Source organism: Ambystoma mexicanum, chromosome 5q (genome assembly GCF_040938575.1).
Source record: "Ambystoma mexicanum isolate Mex_15411 chromosome 5q, UKY_AmexF1_1, whole genome shotgun sequence".
Taxonomy (NCBI): domain Eukaryota; kingdom Metazoa; phylum Chordata; class Amphibia; order Caudata; family Ambystomatidae; genus Ambystoma; species Ambystoma mexicanum.
Genome location: NC_090933.1, coordinates 614,182,579 through 614,204,748, shown reverse-complemented (window position 1 = coordinate 614,204,748; position 22,170 = coordinate 614,182,579). Strand labels below are relative to the sequence as shown.

Below are 22,170 nucleotides of genomic sequence, written 5' to 3'. Positions count from 1 at the left end.
AGATCTCCTCTGTCGTCGGGAAAGAGGTGAGTTTCGTACAGCAGGGCTCCACCAGTGGTGTCGTCGTTGTAGATGGCTCAGCTTCTCCCCTCTTCGGACTCTTTAGGTCCTGTGGCGACTTCTGAAGTTCCAGTCCCCAAAGCCCTGCTTTTATGCAGCAAAACCCCCATTCATCAGCCTCGCTGTCACTCAAACATGCCAAGTGGTGATTGCGAAGGCAACTCAGTCCACGGTGCCTAATCCCCCTCCCACACATCCTGTTGACCCCAGACAGAGTGGCACCATTTGGAGGGCTTCTGTGGAGAAGCCCGCCAAAAGGCGAACAAAGGGCTCAACTTGGGTTAGAGTTTCAGAGACGAACACAAACGCCATTTTAAAACCGAGTCCTGGCAAAAAGACCCAACCGGGGAATAAATATTAAATAAATAACCCGGCGGTATCTTTAACATTACACCAAAATGTGGTGCATTTAAAATGAATGGGAAAATCCCATAGGAAATATTCCGGTGGAATATTTCGCATGGTATCCACTGCCACCAGCTAGAAACTCGACAAGGAGGGACTGGACTGTGCCCCCTTGGAAAACAGACCATGGGGCAATCAAATTACCCCTACCAGTACTTCCACAATATGATGGTTTGTACTGGTTCTGTTCACAATTTGAGACTAGTAAAGCCAATGGTGACTTTACATGCCCTGGGAGAGAGTAGTCAGTCCCAGGGTATAGAGTCTATGTTTGGGGGTCACTATGACACCCCTGTGTTACTGCACTGAGGGTGCTGTGTAACACACATACCAAAAACACATGAGGCCCTATGGAATAAAAGACCCCATAGCCCATAAAACACATTACATTGTCAAAGGATATTCTCAAATCATGCCCAAGAGTGGGAGAAAAAGAGTCTCACTTTTAGCAGGAGAAAATAATAAACCCCAAAAATCCAGCAAAGCTGCTGGGGGACTCACTAGGTTTGGGAAATTAGCCTTAACAGAGAATACTCCCTAACATGGGTGAAATTACAAGGTCTCCAGGAATGTATTTTTAACACCTTATGTTCCCACGCAACACACATTCACACTAATACTCGGCAGCGCTTGGAATCCAGAGGCACCCATTGATGGATACTGCAAACACTTAAAGCAAGCTATTCTTTTATTTGACCTCATACTTATTCAGTCCAGTTCCAAGACACAATACCCCTGGGTCTGGTGCGCATTATAAATGAATAAACTAAACTAAACTGAACTGTATAGGCATGCACATCTCTACAGAGAAAAGGACAGAACAAAGAAAAGATGGAAAAGGAAAAAGCATATTGCATTCAAGCATCACTAGAGGGGCAGGATATTTACTACTGTTACCAAAAACAAAGAAGTGATGGCTGGAAGATTTAGAATGAATCAACCTCTGGCATTGCTCTGGGCAACCCTCCAGACCGGAGGCCTAACAAGGACAAAACATGTCTGGTGTTGCTTGCGTTTCCATGCAGAGGGGACCTTGCCTAGCCATTCTGGAGAGGCTACTACCATTGGCGGCAGTCCCTGACTGATTTGCATATGGCTGGACCACTTTTGAAATGGCGCAGACGGATTAAAAATCGGTGGTGTGGAAGGTGGCCCAGAGCAATGCCAGTGGTTCAGATTAATTCAAAACCTTCCACCCATCACTTTTGTGGTTATATTTACTGTTACCATTCATGCTTCATCATTACCCTAAACCTGTGGATAACCTTTCTTCTTGACACGGCTTTGCACTAACAGTCTCCCAAAGACGTTTTTCCTTTCCACATACATTTTTTGTTTATCTTTTGTCTACGTATTATACTGTGTACCTTACACGAGGTAATATATATATATATATATATATATTTTTCTTACAACCATTTCGGATGTACATTTTCAAATTGAAGTTATTACATTATTCACTGCTCTCTTCCATCCTCCCCCCTACCGCCCCAAAACTTTCAGCCGTCGTTTCCGTGCCATCTACCTGAGCATCTTCAGGTGTCTCAATTATCATTATCTCGTCCTGGTCTTCCATATCATGGTTAACCTGGTGGGGGTTCGCCATCGAGGTCACCAGTTGCCTCCAGGCTATCAGGGGACATACCTCCTCCTCCCCTCCTCTAGTGACTGCTTTGTACTAGACCGCTGTTTCTGCTTCTGCCCATTTAAGGAGTTTTGCCCACCACATCTCTACTCTAGGACTGCGGGCCGCTTTCCAACACATTGCTATTCTGCGCTTGGCCAAAATATAGGCCAAGTCTTTCATTTTGCTAATATTTTTTAGGGTACGTGGCCTAGGGAAGCTCCCCAGCATGCATGCCCAAGCCGACTCCACGTTAAGCACCACCCCCCGGCTGGCCATTTTCGTCTTCAGTTCTACCCAGAATCTCCAGGCCCACCGGTTCTCAGTATCTGCGGACCCCTTTGATCAGTAGGGAGTCTTCACCACATAGCACCACCAGCGGAGCCTGCAGGGATAGCGGGTCCGGGTCCCACACAGTTCTCCATGCTCTACGCCAGACCTCCCAGCCCAGCCTCAACAATCGCCCCATCTTCGCCACTTTTGTCTTATGCAACCATACTGTCTCTTTTAAAAAGTATGGGGACGAGTCGCCCCGCAAGAGCCTAGCTTCCGCAGAATCCTCTGCGGCCAACCATCTGGAAACATATAACAGCTGTCCTGCCAGGTAATACAATTCAAAATTCGGTAGGTTTATGCCTCCCCTGTCACACGAGTTTTGTAATTTCCACAGGGCCACCCTATTCCTGGAATTATGCCAAATGAAGCCCCTACATTGGCTATGAAGTTTAGCAAAGAAGCGTCTGGGGAGCAAAAACGGGACATTTACAAAAAAATGCAGCAGTCTGGGTAAAACCACCATTTTGAGCAGCGCTGCTCTTCCCATCATGGCCAGGAGTAATTTGGACCAGAACACCATGCTATTCTTTATGCTTTCAACAGCTTTCTCCGTATTGTGCTTGTGCTCTGCTTCTATTTTATGGTACATATTTATGCCTAAATATCTAAACGTCTCGGTCTGCCAGGGTATCTGTAAGACGGCAGTTTATCCCGTGGAACACCTTTGTACCTCCCTAAGGGGAATATGCTTGACTTCGCAGTGTTTACCGAAATGCCGGAGAGGGCTGCGTACCGGTCCATCAATTCCAGCACATATTGCACGTTCTCCTCTGGGTAGCGCAGATAGAGGAGCATGTCATCTGCGTAGAGTGATATCAAATGCGTGTTTCCTGTCATTTGTATCCCCACCTCCCCGTATTGCTGCCTTAGGCAAACTGCCAATGGCTGGGGCGCTGTTGCGCACGTGAGAAAATGGCGCCTCTCGTGTGAGCTCCGGCGGAAATCAGGGCCGCGAGCCAAAAAAAGACAACTTGCCCGACCCGGTTTCACGCGATTTTGGAGGAGAGAGGATAACAATACAACCCGACCACCCACACGAAATTTGGGTTTGATCGAAGCAGCGGTTCCGGAGATAAAAGCCCGGCAGTCCCACGAAGCGGCCTGAGACTTGGCGGCCGACGAGAGAGGGGAGGAGCCCCGCCCTGGGCCGGCGGGCGTGACGGCAGTGGACCGCTCGCTTCACCAGCTATCCAGCGGACGAGAATTGCGGGCGCTCCGACCATCGAGGAGCGCCCGCGGACCCCATAGGCCTTCATCGCGCCGGCAACATGAGCAAGCGACGGCCCATATCATATCACTGCCCGTTGCGCACCCTGTAGACAGCGCTGTGACCCCCCCCCAGTGGATAAGGGGGATCCTGCACAACCTCCATGGCGAGGGAGGGCGGTCCCGAGGCCGAATAGCTCACCTTCCCTCCGCCGAGATACCCATATCTAGAACACAGACGCTAAGAGCTCGGAGGCGCAGGCCATTAATCCGGCAGCAAGACGGATCAGCCCCCAACATTGTCACGTACCAGGAAAGGAATCCACAATCACATTATAACAGGGGGGTACAGGCATAAACCACACACGTCTGAGAGAGGCCCCAGACCAGAGACGATGCCCAAAAATTTTGGACCAAAGAAAAGCAGAGGGACCATCGATAAATACACGACCACGATGCAGAAAGAAACGGAAACCGACGGAGACGAGGTAACACCCGTGCATGAGAGTCAAAACCCCCCGGCCACCATGATGGACCCACAGACAGTTTTTCAGGCGACGCAACAGGGATTCGCGGCCCTCACAGACAAGCTGGATGGCATCACGGCAACAGTCGCCAATATAAAAGCACAACTAGACAAGACAACCACTCGCATGACCGAGGCGGAATCCAGGATATCTAGCACTGAAGACATTCTGGAGTCCTTGAAGAACACGGTATCCACAATGGCCATCGAACTAGGCACAGTAAAAAGCAAGTGTGAAGATTTGGAGGCGAGGTCCAGGAGAAATAATATCCGCATAATTGGTGTTCCGGAAGGGGCAATAAAGGGTCCAATGGAGAAAGCGATAGAGGACCTTTTGCGCACACTATTGGGAGATCCGGGATGGTCACCGACGTCGATAGTGGAAAGAGCGCACAGATCATTAGCCCCAAAGCCAAAACCCGGAGCATATCCCAGGCCCATTATAGCACGCATGATGAACTACAGAGACAGGGATCTGGTTCTAAAAACCGCTAGAGAGAAACAAGAGCTAAAATGGGAGGAAAATGTCATCTGCATCTTTCCAGACTTCACCCTGGCGGTCCAACAAGAAAGGAAACACTTTACAGGAATTAAGAAAATGCTGCGTGAAAGACAGGTACAATATGCAATGCTCTACCCCGCCAGGCTCAAAATTCAACATCAGAATAAGCCATATTTTTTCACGTTTCCCGAAGAGGCGGCGAAATTTATTGAAACGCATATTCCCCTTAGTAATGGACAGCCCTAAAGTGTGGTTGATGTGGACAATCTGAAATCTGAACACAGTTACCATGATCTCGAAATGCGAAGGAACAACATTGTCAGAAGCTTCCCTCCGGGAGGTTCATGTCTGGGATGCTAGAAATGAAAAGAAACATGCATGTCTCAAACAACAACCGAATTATCATCCCAAAAGCTCTGAGATGTGTGAGTGTAACAGGAGTGAACCGGACAAAATACTTATCATTAAGTTGGCTCGGGCACTGGAGACGCCGCAGCCCCCCCCTGTAGCAGGTGCTCGAAATGTTGTGGGGAGGGGAGGGATGGAAGGGGACAGACACAGTTGAAGTTAAGGGAACTGTGAGGGAGGGGGAGGGTCTAACTTGGGAATGTTGGGGAGTTGTTCTCAGAAGTTTTGTTTAAAAAACAAGGTTGTAAAGCAAAAAAGCACACAGGTTCTAAGCACTGAATCTATTGAGCAAAAAACGCAGACATACCGAGACACACAACATAGCATATACCTCATAGACAATGGATAGGCCTAAAGCTGAAACCATTAATGTACTGAGTTGGAATGTTAGGGGTTTGGGCTCCAAGATCAAGACGAGGAAGATAATGGCCTACCTCAACAGACAAAAAGCCAAGATAATTTTCTTACAGGAGACACACATAGGCCCACGACACGGGGAACTATTGATAGCAAATTGGGGCACTCATCAATACTTCACGACTTACTCCACAAGGGCAAGGGGGGCGGCGATATTGATACACAAAACACTACCGTTTGTCTGTGAAGGGACCGAATGTGACCCTGATGGGAGATATGTTCTAGTACATGGCAGGCTATATGATAGAGAAATAGTTTTCTTAAATATATATGGCCCGAATACTGACCAGCCAGGATTCTACTCCACAGTGTTTGAAAAACTAGCGAAATACCCTACAGCCCGGGTGCTATGCGGGGGAGATTTCAACACGATACTGGATGTACAGTTAGATCGTACATCGACGCAGGCCAGAACATTAACCAAAACAGCACAGACAATACTTACACAAATGACAGATTTAAAATTAAAGGATGTCTGGAGAACATTGAACCCGGGTAGCAGAGAATACACCTACTACTCCACAGTCCACGATATGCACTCTAGAATTGACTTATGGCTAATAGACAATGATAGCATGGCCTGGGTAACGAAAGCCCACATATATCCCAGAACCTACTCCGATCACTCCCGGATACAACTAACACTGCAAATCCCAGACAAAACCAGCCCAAGGCCGCCATGGAGATTCAAGCCAGCAGCCCTAATTGACATAGTATATAAAAATTCAATGGTGCAATATGTTCAAGAATACTTCGAGATCAATGAATTTTCGGTCACAACCCAGGCTACACTTTGGCAAGCATTCAAAGTCTGCGTAAGAGGCCACTCGATATCCATTGAAGGGGGAATCCTTAAAGAAATTAGGGCTAGACTGGAAAGACTCAAGGCGCAATTATCAACACTACAGACCCAGTATACCATTGCCCCGACCCCACAATTGGGCACTGAAATTAAGACCAAACTAGAGGAGTACCGAGAAGCAGCAGACCAAGAGATAAGATATTTCGACAGGCCCATAGCAGCACGTAGATACGGTGAAGGGGAGCGCCCTGGGAGACTACTAGCCAGAACGATGCGGGGCCCCACTAATATACCCTGTATACAAAGAGACGATGGTACAGTATCAACAGACCAGAATGAGGTAAAAGACACATTTTACAAGTTCTATAAAGAACTATATTCCCCCCAGGGCACTGTCACAGACAGCGAGATAGAACAATACCTATCCAAAATACCGACAACACTCATCGCAGAATCGACAAGGGAACTACTAGAGGCACCCATCACTGAGGCCGAAATAAATATGGCAATAAAAGCTCTTCCCAAAGGAAAGGCACCAGGTGCAGATGGGCTGGGAGCTGAATTCTATAAAGAGTTTAGCCCAATTCTGACTCCCAGATTACATGCTGTCTGGGAGGAAGCTCTGAAAATGGGAGAACTCCCCGAAACCACCAGGGAAGCAATAATCACACTTTTACTTAAACCCGGCAAGCCCCTGGAAGAATGTGGATCACATCGCCCATTATCACTAATAAATACAGATACCAAGATCCTGGCCAAAGTGCTAGCGGCAAGACTTACACCATACATGCCATATATGAAACACGAAGACCAGGCAGGTTTTATTACAGGTAGATCTGCAGCCACCAACATCAGACGATGCCACCAGATAATTTCGTCTATACCGGCCACCACTCAGGGGGTCGCGGTATCCCTAGATATGAAGAAAGCATTCGACACAGTCTCATGGCCCTTCCTCTTTGGAGTGCTGCGCAACTATGGATTTGGCCCAAACTTCATAAAGTGGATTCAGGTGCTATACACACGACCATATGCAAGGATCAGAGTGAATGGAACCCTCACAGACTTATTAGAACTGTTGGGAGGTACCAGACAAGGATGCCCGCTCTCCCCCCTGCTTTTTTCCCTGGTGATAGAACCACTAGCAGACATCCTTAGATCAAGATACAGCTCGTTTGGGTTATACCTCGAAGGAAAACTACAAATCATTACGCTATATACAGACGACATACTTTTATATTTAAAAAACCCAGACAGGACGCTAGGCAAGATCCTAGCAGAGGTCAGGAAGTTTGGCGAATACTCAGGACTGCACCTCAACCCCCACAAGTCAGAAATATTTCCGCTCACAGACGCCACAACACAACCCCAGAACCTTCACGGACTCATATGGAGTCTGATACACATAATATATCTAGGGGCCCACATAGCCAGAACGGCCCAACTATCCCAAGCACTGAACTACACGACACTAGGCGAAACACTATGTGCAAAAATGAAACGATGGACCGTGCTCCCAATATCAATGGCAGGACAGATAGCCTTAATTAAAATGGTGATACTACCGAAACTTCTCTATCTCTTTACCACAATCCCAGTGTGGCCAGGTCGTGCTCTGTTCACCAAAATAAATAGCGCCTGTATAGCATTTGTCTGGGGCAGACACCCCAGATTGAGCTGGAGAGTCTTGACAGACACATACCCAAGGGGAGGACTGATTGCGCCAGACATGGAACTCTATTTGGCTGCACAGGCACAGCAGGCAGCCAAATGGGCCACATGCTTTCTTCACCCTACTGACATAACTGGGTCGCCGCAGGAGAGGGAGGCAGTAGAGGCGCTGCAGAAGATGACTAGACCCACCCCAAAGCATTACAATACGATCAACCCCTCTAGAGTCACAATCACAGCATGGTCCAGAATTGCAGACATATTTGGTGTCAACAAACTATATCACCAGAGTATGCCTATATGGGGAGATCCACAAACGCCACTCAATAATGAAAATGAAATAGCTAGACATTGGAGCAGCAAAGGTATCACACAATGGGGGCAGCTGTATTCGGACCAACACTTTAAATCATGGGAGGATATTAAAGATACACTGGGCAATACGAACACAAATAAACAGCAATACCACAAAGTCGCAACCTTCACACAGCAAATCCACCGGACATTTCCAGAAGAGCCAGAAATAAACATGCCTTTAGGCTATATATTCACAGGAGGAACACAGAAGGTAACTGCATCTACACTATACAAAACTGTGATACAAACACGCCCAGCAGTAGCCCACACAGCTAAAGGGAGATGGGAAAAAGATCTGGGCCAACGGATAGACGAACAAGAATGGGCCCAGATTTGCGGACTGACTAAAGGGATATCATGCAACTCAAGGTTTAAACTGATACATTATAAAATAGTGCACAGAACACACTATACTCCATTAAAGCTGAAGCAAATATATCCTACCTCAAAAGGTGCCTGTCCAAGATGTATAACCGAAGATGCAAATATATATCATATGCTATGGGCCTGCACCAAATTGAGACGCTATTGGGAAGAGGTATGCGAAGCACTTAAAATGGCAGATCAACCAGTGATATGGACACCTCGCACTTGCATGTTGGGGGCAGAAGAAAAAATGAATCCGACGTGGCGGAAATTGCTGAACCTGGGTTTACTCATAGCCAAGAGGGTCATACTAATGAGGTGGAAGAACGCACAACCCCCCCACAATAGACGACTGGAACAGGGACATGGTCTGGATTAATGACACTGAAGAACTGTATATTGACTCGGTCACCCCACGAAGCAGACCCAGAAACATATGGGCACGATACAAGCAATATTTGGCTGAACTAAATGAATCAGAACTAGACACGGAAAGCAACTGAATTATATATGTAATATGTCTGTACAATTGTAAATTACTAATGTATGTGCATAACCTGTGGGCAAATATAAATAAAGTTGTTTAAAAAAAAAACTGCCAATGGCTCTAGCGCAAGAATATACAGCATGGTCGACCAGGGGCATCCCTGCCTAGTCCCTCTGCTGAGTTGCCACTTATCAGAAATTATAGTACCCGTTTTAACCCTTGCAATCGGGGAGCTGTATAGCATTTTGGCCCATCTAATATACCTCGGTCCTATCCCATACCCCTTCAGGGTCGCCATCAGCCACGGCCACCTCACTGAGTCGAAGGCTTTGACCGTGTCCAACGACACTATGGCCAGTTCGCCTGGGTCTTTTTCAGTATGATCGATAATGTGGTGAAGCCGCCTATGGTTATCCATAATATTTCTGCCGGGGATGTATCCTGTCTGGTCCGTGTGTATCAACTTGCCAATTACTCGCTTAAGCCTATCGGCAAGCACTGCCATGAGTATTTTGCTATCTTGATTAAGCATCGACAAGGGTCTATAGGCCCCACAGTCCGCATTCGGCTTGCTCGGTTTCAAGAGCGGGATGATCACTGCTTCACAGAGAGATTCCAGCAGTTTCCCTTGTTCGTAGGCCTCATTAAACATGGCCAGCAGTGGCTGGAGTAGCTCCTGCTTATATGCTTTATAGAATTCACTGGGCGACCCATCCGACCCAGGCGCCTTACACGTGGGCAGATGTGTGATCACTACGTCTAGTTCGTCTGGGGTGATTGGGGCCTCCAGCTCAGCTCGCTCTGAGTCATCTAAGGTGGGAAGCTCTAAATCTTCTATCGTGTCCTGCATTTCTTGACCCACTTCTCCGCCTACATCCTCATACAAGCATTTATAATATTTAAGGAACTCCTCATTTACTCCTTCCTGGGTGTTACAAATCTGACCTTTCGCATTTTTTGACTTCTCTGATCACCTGTCGGGGTGTCTCATTTTTGTATAACCAGGCCAGTAACCTATCCTGCTTGTCTCCTCCTGCATGCTGCCTCTCTATGTATTTCTTGTAGTTTAGCTTACAAAGTCTATCCCAAAGTTCACTGCTAGCCCTTTGTAACTCTCTTATCTTAGCGATGTTCTCCCGGGAGGCCTCCCCTTCGCATCAAGTACACGAGTTAATATTTGTGTATTAAAATAATTTTACCTTAAATCACTATTCAAATTCAACAAAGAATGTATTTATTCACCAACGTCAGCCACTAGCACGCCAAATGACCAATGAATTAACTCCTCTCATACACATACAAATGCAACATTTTCTGAATTGTATGACAGATTCAAATATGGTCAGCGACATCACAATAAAGGTGTGAGAAACGATTTAGAAATACATTGTGCGTAAACAATTTACTTTTTAAAATCTGCATAGTGAACCTTGGAAAACAAAAACAGGAGACTCACCAAGCTGAATGTTCCGGATCCAAACAGACTGCTTAGTTTCCTTCAAAATCTTTTCAAAATAGACCCCTGCAAAACCACTGGAGAAACAGGCTATGAGAACTGCCACGACACCTACGAACTGGGATCCCGCCGACACCTCCTTGTGTGTAGACTCTGGAGCATCATCCGTGGGCCACTGCACAGAAATAGTGGAAGCAAATGTGAGCAAATAGTTATGTTGATCCACAACAGCCACAGACAAATGAATCCTGTACTAAAACCTGCCGACCAACTCCACATTTTTAATCCTACCAGACGCAAATTATGATGAATCCTTCAAATGCCTATCATGATATTTCTCATGCAATCTTCATTATAGTTACAACTGTTTGAGTAAGGTATGATCTTTAGCCAAAGTCAACAATCTTGTTTTCTACAAACGAAAACAGAGTTGAAATCACAAATCGTACACAAATTGCACTAGAATAAGAAGGCATACATTTTTCTGCAACAGGTTTAACACCGAATCACCTCTTGACCATGCCTGACAGTTTCAACTAAATAATTATAAATGTTATCAAGAACAGAGGAGTGCTGTACAGAGTGTGGGTAGTCAGCATTTGGGCTGGCATCTTTTAACAGTAGCACACTACTATGACTTTGGGTCTGTGCATCCATTGGAATTAGATCTTGGCCAGGTGTTATTCAAAAAGCCACACTGAGAAATTGGAGAATTGTGGGGGTATTCCGAGCCGACATTGGGAACGAGTTCCAGAGGGTGGATGCGTGACAAGAGAAGGATTGATTCCGGGTCGTTCCTTTGCAGACGACTTGTGATTCAAGTCGATTTATGCGCGAGGAGCTTGTGCCACCAGATATGTAGAGCATAGCCGCCAGGTATGCTGGTGTTCTACTTGGGACTGCTTTGTAGAGGAAACATGCAGTTGAACAATATTCTGGCCTGGAGAGGAAGCCAATGCAGTTTGCGTAGGACAGGGATGATTTGGTCATATATCCATTCACCTGTAACAAGATGTGCTGCTGCCTGGTGGACAGTCTTTAGGGTAGCCAAGTGAGCAGCTTGGAGCACAGTCAGGAGGGCATCTCCCCCTCCCCCCAACATCGATGTTCAAGACCACAAAGGCCTGCACTATGGTCCGCAAGTCCTGTGGCAAGATGAAGGGTTTGATTTTGCAAAGGATGGATATTCGGAATCAAGCTGTTTGGGCCTTCGTGGCTATGTGTTTGTTAGGCAAGATTGTATGCATTACCCTTTTGGTGCACTACAACAACCCTGATCTCCTGGCAATAGGAACCACACCTTTGGTACAAGTCTGTACTACACAGTTGGTAGCGTGTTGAGCAGCCAGGCTTATCTCAAGAGGGGACACTGTGAGCTGTAGGGGAGTTACACAGAGATTCACAGTGAAAAGTATTCAAATAAACTCTTATACACAAGGTTTCTTGATTAAACAATTAATTCATTTAACAGTCAGTTAGAGTAAGCCTTCTTCAAAAGGTGGCAATATAAAGCAACACACAAATACACTTCAAAATACACACTCTTAGTTTTCTAAATCAGTAAGTACCCTTTTGGGATGGCCCACAGACACTACCTACACCCTCAGGTGACATTAATAGTTAGGGTGCTGGGGACATTAATATATCACTGTTGCATTTAGAACACTATTGAGAGGAGTGTCAAAGAAAAGAGGTTTCAGAATAAGACCAATATTTACACAATCATTCTTAAGCAGGTAAGTACATTCAAAATAAATAACCCCCAATGCAAAGTCAGTTAACCTCTTCCTGGAAGGAAGACAACACATAGGCAGAGGAGAGAAGAGTCATTTAGGGAGCTAGGCCAGCCCGAGGCCAGCCAATGTTAAGTTAGCAAAAGACAAGGTGAACTGAAGCACTTCTTGGAGGCAAGTAAAACTATTGCACAATGTTTTAGAAGTCTTGATGGAATAGAAGAAATCAAAGTAGGGCCACAAGCTGACTAGGCTTGTGAGGCAAAGAAGCTGTTAGCAACTCTACAGATGAAACCAAGACAAGTCTCCAACGGGGACAAGTGAGGTTACACAACAAGAGGTTAAGTTCTCTTAGGCTGTACAGTACCTTTAGGTTGAAGAAAAGTGCAGCAGATGGCTTCTGTTCCCTGTGCAGCTCTGAAGATCCTGGTGTTCCTGGGCCTCAGTTGTTGGGACAAGAGGCAAGTCCTCTGGGGACTCCTGCACTGCAATGGGACGATCACCGACCGCAACCGACAATCTTCAAACAAGTAGCACTTCGGTGTTTCAGCTCCTCGCGTCTACCGCAAATAGCAACACCGTGTTTCCTGGCAGTGGAGATGGGCTTTCTTTGCATCTGGGGAGCAGCACTCTGTTGAGGTGGCTCAGGATCGGTCAGTCCTGTTTCCTGGGAGTCCGGAGGATCTTCCTGGAGCTCTTGGCCAGCTTCTAAGCAATGCACAAAATCTGGTGTTCCTCTCCCTGGCTATTCGGTTCCAACAGCAACTGCAGTGGAATTTCAACCAGCTCCAAGGGAATGTCCAGGTGGCTTACTTTGGAGTGGATTGGTCCCACCAACTCGAAGGGAGAAGTCGTCCTTATAGGGCTTCTCTAGTTGAAACGAAATTGGAGTTTCAGCACCGCACAGCAGCAGGGCTTCACTGGGCAAATGAACAGTGCAGGAGTTGCAGCAGGCGTCCTCTTCAAGTTCTTCTTCGGATCCCTTCATCCAGTGGTCGACTAAGCCTTCCAAGCCAAAAAGCCTTGCCTTTTATGCAGGTTTCTCCCATTCATTCCAGCCTAGCTGTCAGTCACCCAGCCAGCCAATCACCTAAGAGTGCATTCCTGTCTCCTAGGAGACTAAACACCTCCCTGGCTTCCTACCTCTGCCAGACACCCTGGCGCCAGAGGAGGGCTTCACTCGTGAATCCCGCCAAAGACAAAACAAACAAAGGGACCAAACCTGAGTAAAACTCTAGAAGGACCTATCCACAAAGAAATGGTGAAAAAAGAAGACTGGGGCCTTTTTTGACAAAAATTGCACCCTTGGGTGCTTTACCGCGGCTGCCAACGTAGCCTGCGGTAAATGCACACCACGGTAGTTAAAAGTAAACCACTGCCACCAGCCATTCATTGAGGAAAGGGTAACATAACATTTTTACATGAGACGCTAGACAAAGGGGATACTAAGTAACCCCCCATCCCCCAGCACCCTATTGTAAGAAGTGTGTGCTGGTCTAGAAAGTTACAATGTGAGTGAAGTCAATTGGGAAACAGTAGTTTATACAAGAGAAGGTATTTAAACCTTGGGAAATCTAAAAGACTTCCCTGCGACACTGCACTGAAGGGGCTGTGTGACACAATGTAAAACGATGATCCCTGTGGAGCTTGTCAGACTCCACAACCAAAAGAAACAGAGTTCAAAATCACATTAAATTGCAAGAGAGAGTGGAAAAAAGGGTCTCACTCTCTCCAGGCTAAAAATTCAAGTCCTCAAAATCCAGTAAAGCTGCTGTGGGTCTCTAAGGTAGAGAGGAATTAGCACATATCTGAGAATTCTCGCTAACAGCGTTTCTGGAAGGACAGGCTGCTGTCAAATGGCAAAGCCTAACGAGTTCTGCACATTGCAACAGATCATCACAGGAGCTAAATTATGTTGCACGGCACCTTTGTAGAGGTTCTTAATTATTTTTTTTATCAGATCTATTGTTTAATGCTTTTTCTCCAAAGTCATCAATATGCTTTAGATACACAATGTGGGCTCATTCTCTGCAGGCTACAATTAATATCTTTACCACAATAAGTTTCTAGCCATCAATCTTTTGAACAAGACATGGCAACAGGCAAACAGCTGTGTGAATTTATGTCCCAACATACTTCGGCGGAACTGAATGAATGCTCAGATACAGAACTGATAAATGTACTGTCTCTTCTTGGCAGTGGCAGTCAATTATAGACTATAGGATGCCTTTACTCTTAAAAAGATGTGCAACTTAGGGCTTCGGCTCATTCAGTTTAAGGTTCTTAATCAGCTACACTATACCCCAGCTAAGTTGGCTAAATTTGTACAAGGTCACACAGGAAAATGCCCTAAATGCGCTGCCCCTGACGCAGACTCTTTTCATATGTACTGGGCCTGTCCACCGGTCACTGCATTCTGGGGGCAGGTGGCGGAGATCCTGGAAGATATCACGGCGATACCTGCCACACCTTCCCCACTGAAATATCTCTTTGGGGATATCGGTAAAACCGCTACCACCACTAGACGACAATTTAACTTGGCATGTGTGGTTGCAAAACGTAATATACTGAAATGTTGGAAATCAATACATCCTCCAATGCGGCTGGACTTCTTGAAAGACTTGTCAATGATTAACGAACTGGAGGAACAATTAAATATAACATTGCCATCGAGATGCCGTCCCAAAGATATATGGGCACTGTTCAGGCTATATTTGTGTAATATGATATCTGATGGAGAAGATAATCAGACGTTGCCACTCTAGTACTGCTATGCAATGTGAAAATGTGCAATCTATACTGTTAATGTCTATCTATGTTGTTGTGATCGATGTGCTTCGCCAACTGCCAACCAGTTTAGGACTGTTGTAACTCTCGGATCAAAAATAAAAATTATAAAAAAAAAAAAAGATGTGCAACTTTGAGGTCCTGATTAAAGAACAGAGTGATCATGATCCACTAGCGGCAATGATAAACACACACATGTAAGGGTATCCAGTGCATATATGTTCTATGGAAGAGCATTTCGAAGTACATTAATAGTATTTACCCATCATTGTGCAGATAAACCTCTATCAATCACTGCAGAAAGACAGGACTGGGCACACATTCTATAGAGTCATTCTTTCAGAGAAAAACTCAGAAGACAATGAAGCAATTGCAAATCTGTCCTGCATGACAACACACTCCACACACACACAAGAAATAAATGAATAGGTTGTTTAAAGCCCCTAATATTAGCCCCTGAATGCAGTGGCAAGTAAAAATGAATTATAAAAAAATTGGGAATAAGAGAAACAACAGGAAGCAGTGTTTACATTTATTGGGAGCTGGTTCAAATAAAACATTACAGGAGAGTGGTTACAACAGGACCATATTCATGTACTCTTCCATTATATGCCTATAGCTGTGGGTCAATAGCTCGGCACTTGGGACCTAGATGAGATATAGCCAGTTAGGCTTTGGAATCCAGTTATAATTGATGCCCCTGCCGCTGCAGAATGCCTACAGTCTGTAGCTGCATAAGCTGCTAGGTCCGATGTGCTTCAATCTTTCATTTCTAGGTTTATCAGGAGAAGTGGGTGGAAACCATTCGGGCACTAACAGACAATTATAGCCAAAATTTCAGTTGAAACGGGGCTCATCATTCTAACTTAAGAAGTTTAAAAATAGTTTCAAATTTCGAACGGCCCACTACACTTCTAGGTGGGTCAAGCAAACTCTTAATGAATAGGTGCTTTTCCGATTGGAATCTTGGGTCCAACAAACAACCAAATCCCATATATACAGTCAGGCTTTCTATGTTACATCTATCAAATGAAAAATACACCAAAGTAAGAAAAGACCACCTGATGACCTTCATGCATCCGACTAAAGATGTAGACTCCCTGGATACAAGTTTCTTTTGAAATCTCCTATGAATCCTGGGAATCGATAAAGGACGTCTTAGCTTGATCCAGTTTGCCCATACTAAAAATTAATTTGTCTTCTATGGTCAAGGATTATCTTCTGAACCCATTCCTAACAGCATAGATTATCGGTATGGAAACTCGCTGGCTCCCCTTCTATTTTTGTTGTACACCTGTGACATGTATTGCAGAGGAAGGAGCAGTGCTCCAACTTTTAATGGTAGGCCCTTCAGTGCTATTATATGCAAATGCTACTCCAGTTTTTGATCTGGAACAGAGCGGCTAAATGAAATTATCAAGGATTTCTGCTGATTTAAAAGAGTAGGCACTTCATCTAAATCAAAATAGCAAGGACCTATAGACACATGGCCCTTCTACTTGTGGACAACTGCTTTTGGAGACTTCTCCAACTGGAAACACGTCAAAGAGCCCGGTCAACTCATTACTTAACTCAGACGCTTTGAAGACAGGTCAATGAGGAACAGTGTCAGTCTTCATGACTTAACTGAAGGAAATTAAAGGGGCAACATGGTAGTCATTTTTGGAGAAACACCTCCCATGGCTATTCGAGGTCAGCAGCGCTTTGCATAGGATCCATGTGAAGAGGGCACGTAGAACGCTGTCTCAAAAGCAGCCACCAGGCCCTCTACCACAAATGAGATAGACTATACTATTAAGATATTCAGACAAGATAAAATTATTAAGTGAAGCTTGCAGCAACGGTACTATAACAGAAACAAGATCTCTTTCTACCCTGATTTGTAACAGAAATACAAATTCATGACCCATACATATAAATATTGGGGCCAGTCATCAAAAATGAAAAGAAAAAAAAGAAAAAAACAAACAAGGATGCGTTTTTTTCATTTGCGTTCATTGTAGAAACATGCAGATCACCTTATCCACAAAGGTGACCTGTGCATTTCTTGGGGGTTGTGCAGCAGTGCAAAGGTTGCGCTGGCCAGCCCCCATTGCACATATTAGTGTCAGGAGCATACTCCAGGCACCAATGTCTGAAGCTGTGACTAATCCTTGTACGTCATCCCTTCTCCCCTCGAGGTGGGGCCCCTTCGAAACCCTGCTCGATGAAACGTAGCACGTTTGTGAGCCTATATAATCCAAGGTTCAGATAGTCTATGGCAAAGCTGTCATAGGGCAAGGCTGCGGTGTTGAGCGACGCAGGTGTTCGGCAGCAAAGGGATCTGTGCGTAGACAGTGAGTGCGGGCGACTGACCCTCCTGTCTGTAGCTGCCAGATAAGAAATTTTTGGGAGAGTTAGCTTGCTTTGCTCCTCTTAGCCCTTCTGACTTAGTGTTTCCCCCCCACACACCCTACTTGCATCACCCCTCCCTGAGACTTGTCCCTATGCCCATGCCCCCCAGGATGAGTGCGCCCCCTTTTCCCTGATCACTTTGTCCCGCGTAACCCTTGCTCCCAACCCGTATGGTTCCATCGCACTCCATCTTGTTGCACTCCTTCACCCCTTCCAGCCTTGGCTGTCCTCAAGCCTGCATGTGCTTCGCCCGCGTGGTTCCCTTGCAATCCTTGATCGCATGTGCTCCATCATTGAATGAGCCCGCGTGTCCTCTTGCTTGCACGGTTCACACACAATCCTTGATCTTGTGCACACCCACGCCCCTGCATCCCAGTCTGCCAGCGCACCCATGCTACTTCTGCACGCGTGGTTCAATAGCATTCTGATCGTGTGCGCTCCTTACGCCCCTTGGCTGTGCTCATTCCCCTGTGATCCTTGATCGTACAGGCCTCTCCCAACCCTGGCTGTGAGGTTGTGTGCGCTCCCCTTGCATCCCAGGCGCATTTGCTCTGTGCAGCCCCAGATTGCGAGGCTTCCGCACAAACTTGGTTACACAGCTCTCTCACCGCCTAGGCGTAGTGTGCCCCCACGCATCTCTTGATCGCGTGCCACCCCCTTGGACCTCTAGTCCCTGACTGGATGCGCATTTCTGTTCCCCCTGCGGGCCTTTACCCTCCTCCCTGCCCTTTCCCCATCATTACTACTGAGTGCTCTGTTGCTTTTTTCTTCTTCTAGGCCCCCATTTGTTTGACTGATCTGTTCCTTAGTCTGCTATCTGACTGCTGTACACTCGTACTCCCTACTTCTGGATGTTTTTCACTCTCCTCTAGGTTCCCTCAATTATTGTTTTAAAAAAAAAATATATATTTTCTTTATTTTCTTTTAACAACAAACAAACACAAAACAAATAAATAACTCTCAACATTTGCTCTGGCACTTTCGGGTTTAAGTTCATAATGTACGTTATCCGCTCGGGTCACGGCTAGGCACCCTCCTCCTCCGTCGTGTTGTCCTCGTTCCTGTCCGCGTGCTGCGCACGGGTGCGGGTAGGTCAAGTCTCCTCTCCTCCCGGCTCACTCGAGTCAGTTGCGCTGTTTTCCTTGTCGCTCCCAAATAAGTCTTGTACCAAGGTATTCCACGCTAGTATTCTGGCCCCACTGTTCTCTTCTCCCCTCTGCGAGGTTCTGGTCCAGACCGTAGTTTCTGCTATTGCCCATTTTTGTAGGTCCACCCACCAGCCTTCTATCAATGGTCCTGTGCTTGCTTTCCATGCCATTGCGATAGAGCGTTTCGCCAGAATCATCATCAGGTCTATCATTTTAGCTATATGGATCCTTTGCTTGTCGCCCCTCAGGAACAGGCCCAGTATGTAGGATGCCGGCGACCAAGCTCGCATATGGATTCCTGCCTTCAACGCCCTTTCCTGTATCATATTCCAGAAGGCGGTCACACCCGGGAATGTCCAAAACATGTGCACCATATCGGCCTGTTCTTCCTGGCAGCGTGGACAACTCTGTATTTGATTGTCCCCCATGTTTGACATTCTTTTAGGCGTTAAATATGCCCTGTGCACTATGAACTGCAGTTGCCTGAACCTTGCGTTTCTGGAAACTTTCTTCGCGTATTGAAGGGCTCTGTTCCATTCTTCGTCCCTGAGAGGTCGCTGAAGTTCCTCCTCCCATTTTGTCTGGCTGTTCAGTGTCCTAGAATTCATGGTACCCAGCAATTGTTCATAAAGTCTGGACATGGTGTGTCCCCCCCCTCAGATACATCGAACCAGGCGTCCAGCGGCCCATCCATGTCTTCCTCTTCCGGCAGGGTTATTCCTCGGACCATGCTATTATACAGTATGAATTGGCCACTGTGTATGTCCTGCTCCTCCACCAGGGTCTGAAAGTCTACCCAATGTCCTTCCTGCCACAGGTCACCTACTTGGGCCACTCCTTTGTCTTCCCACTGTGTTCTGAATGTTGCCATGCTTGCTATACGGGTGTCTACCAGTCCCGCCAGGGGAATGTGCCTTGAACAGGGGTCTCTTATGTTCTGCACTTTCCATGCTCTCTGCCACAGTGCTCGGCCTAGTTGGACTATTCTGGGTAGGGTTTTTGCTTGGGTCTCTTTTACCCACAGTAGTTCTTTCAAATAGTATCGCTGGAGCGATGGTCGAAACAGTATTGCATCTATGGAGGTGTCTTCCCCCAGCCATCGGACCACAAATTGAAGTTGTGCGGCCAAGTAGTAACGCTCAAAGTCCGGGAGTTTGATCCCTCCCCATTCGTAGCCCCTTTGTAATGTGCTCAGTGCTATCCTAAACTATCATCTTCATTAGGGCCGCCTGGCCTACCATCCCCAGCGGTAGTGTTTTCCAGAACTGCATGGCGTTCTCTATTTTGTCCAGGGCTGCCTGCTTGTTGGCCAGATGTGGCAGCTGGTCTGACGTCGTCGCCCTCAGGCGCGCCAGGAGGGAACAGTGAGGACTTCCCCTTGTTGATGGTGATTCCCAATAGCCTGCCAAACGCTCCCAGTGCCTCCAATAGGTCTGGTAAGTGGGTTTGTGGGTCCTGTATGTAAAGCAGCATGTCATCTGCATATATTGAAATCTGGTGTGTTTCTCCATCTATCACTATGCCGGTGTCTCCGTACTCCGCCCTTAGGAAGGCCGCGAATGGTCCCAGCGCCAATATATATAGCATCGGGGACAGCGGACACCCCTGTTTCGTACCTCGCCCTATGCTCCACTCCATTAGACATGCCTTCCTGTCTTAACTCTGACTCTCGGGTCATACAGCAGCTTTATCCAATGTAGGAACCCCCCTGCCTATCCTGAAGTGGGCGAGCGCCCCCAGTAGCCAGTCCCAGTTCACTGAATCGAACGCTTTAATTGCATCTAATGATGCCACTGCGTATTCTCCCTCCTCTTGGTTCGTCCTGTCAATGACGTGATGGAGTCTCTGGAGATTCCATGCTGTGTTGCGTTCTGGTACATACCCCGTCTGGTCTGTGTGTACCAGTGTGGGTATCACCCTTTTTAGCCGATTGGCCAATGCCGCTGTCAGTATCTTGGAATCCTGATTTTTCAGAGAGATTGGCCTGTAGGACCCACACTCGAGGGGCGGCTTCCCCGCTTTAGGTATCGGGACTATTACAGATTCTCACATACTGCCCGGGAGTCGTGCGCACTCGTACGCCTCCTCCAGTGTCTCTAGTAATCTCAGAGCCAAGCTATCTTTGTATCTTTTATAGAAATCCCCTGGCAACCCATCGGGCCCCGGGCACTTCCCTGTCAGCAACTGGGCAATAACCTCTGTCAGTTCCTCCCAGTAAGGGGGGCGTCCAACATCTGGGCCTGCTCTTCTAATAGTCGGAGTTTGATTTCCGCAAATGCGTCCTCAAGGTCTCCCTCTTCTGCTTCCTGTACTCTGGTATATAGTTCCTCATAGAATTGCGAGAACACCGTATTTATACCCCCCTGGGACCTTTCAATAGCCCCCTGACTATTTCGAATTACGTTTATCGGTTCTCGCTTGGTCTCCTGTTTGGTCAGCCAGGCGAGAAGTCTACCAGGTTTATCCCCTTCTGCGTGCAGCCTTTGTATGTACTTCCCATAGTCTAACCACCCTAATCTCTCCCAGGCCGCCATGCACTGTTGTCTCAGGGTGGTGAGGTCACCCGTTCCCCCCGCCCCCCTCTCGCCCTGCCTGTGCTTCCGCCCTCTCTATCTTCCCTTCTATCTCATCCAATTCAGCCAGGGTTTCTCTCCTAAGGCCTCCCGTTTTCCCAACTGCTGCCCCCCTGATAACCACCTTAAAGGCCTCCCATGTCATACCCACACTGTATACACTACCCGTGTTGTGCTTGAAGTAGTCTATTGAAGTTTTGATATGGTCTTGGAAATCCCCCTCTAGGAGTGCTTCCGCCCTAAGTCTCCACGTGGGTATGGGGGCTTTCCTGTATGTGTGTGCCCATGCTGCTTCCAGTGGGGCGTGGTCAGATAGGGTTCGTGCGTGAATGTGTGCCCCAGTGAATTCGCCTAGTGTCTCTTTGCCCGTGAATAAATAGTCAATGCGGGTAAATGTCCTGTGTGGGGCGTTATAGTGCGTGTAGCCCCTTTCACCCCCCATGTACCTTCCTCTAGACGTCTTCTAGCTCGAGCTGGTCCAGTGTCTTCTGCAACACTCGTGCTGGTGGTGCAGCCCTTTTGTGTTTGTCATCCGACCGGTCCAGCCTGGGCTCCAGTGTACAGTTCAGATCTCCGGCCCAGATGGTCGTGGCGTTCCTATATGGGGCCAGCCGGAGTGAGAGTGATTTAAAGAAATCTGTTGCATCGTGGTTTGGGGCGTAGGTGTTCACCAGACACACTTCCCGGTTCTCCAGCATTCCGTGTACAATGAGGACCCTGCCTTCGGCGTCTCTCTCCTGTTTGATGAGTTGGAATAGGATACCCGGGGCAATCCAGGTCGCTACCCCTCTCGCGTAGTTAGAGTATATGGAGCTGTATGTCTGGCCGCCCCATTTCTTGGCCATCTTGGCTTGTTTTTCTGCCGTCAGCTGGGTCTCCTGCAGCATTGCGATGTGGACTTTCACTTTGTTC

General features: G+C 47.0%; 1 protein-coding gene across 2 annotated transcripts in view; it reads right to left on the bottom strand.

The window, feature by feature from the left end:
* Positions 1-22,170, bottom strand: part of LOC138497547 (UDP-N-acetylglucosamine transporter) — a 338,062-nt gene that overhangs the window by 148,168 nt on the left and 167,724 nt on the right. For both annotated transcript variants that reach the window (XM_069621088.1, XM_069621089.1), the window contains exon 5: positions 10,624-10,798. In XM_069621088.1, the coding sequence (XP_069477189.1) occupies positions 10,624-10,798 (175 nt within the window). The remainder of the gene's footprint in view (positions 1-10,623; positions 10,799-22,170) is intronic.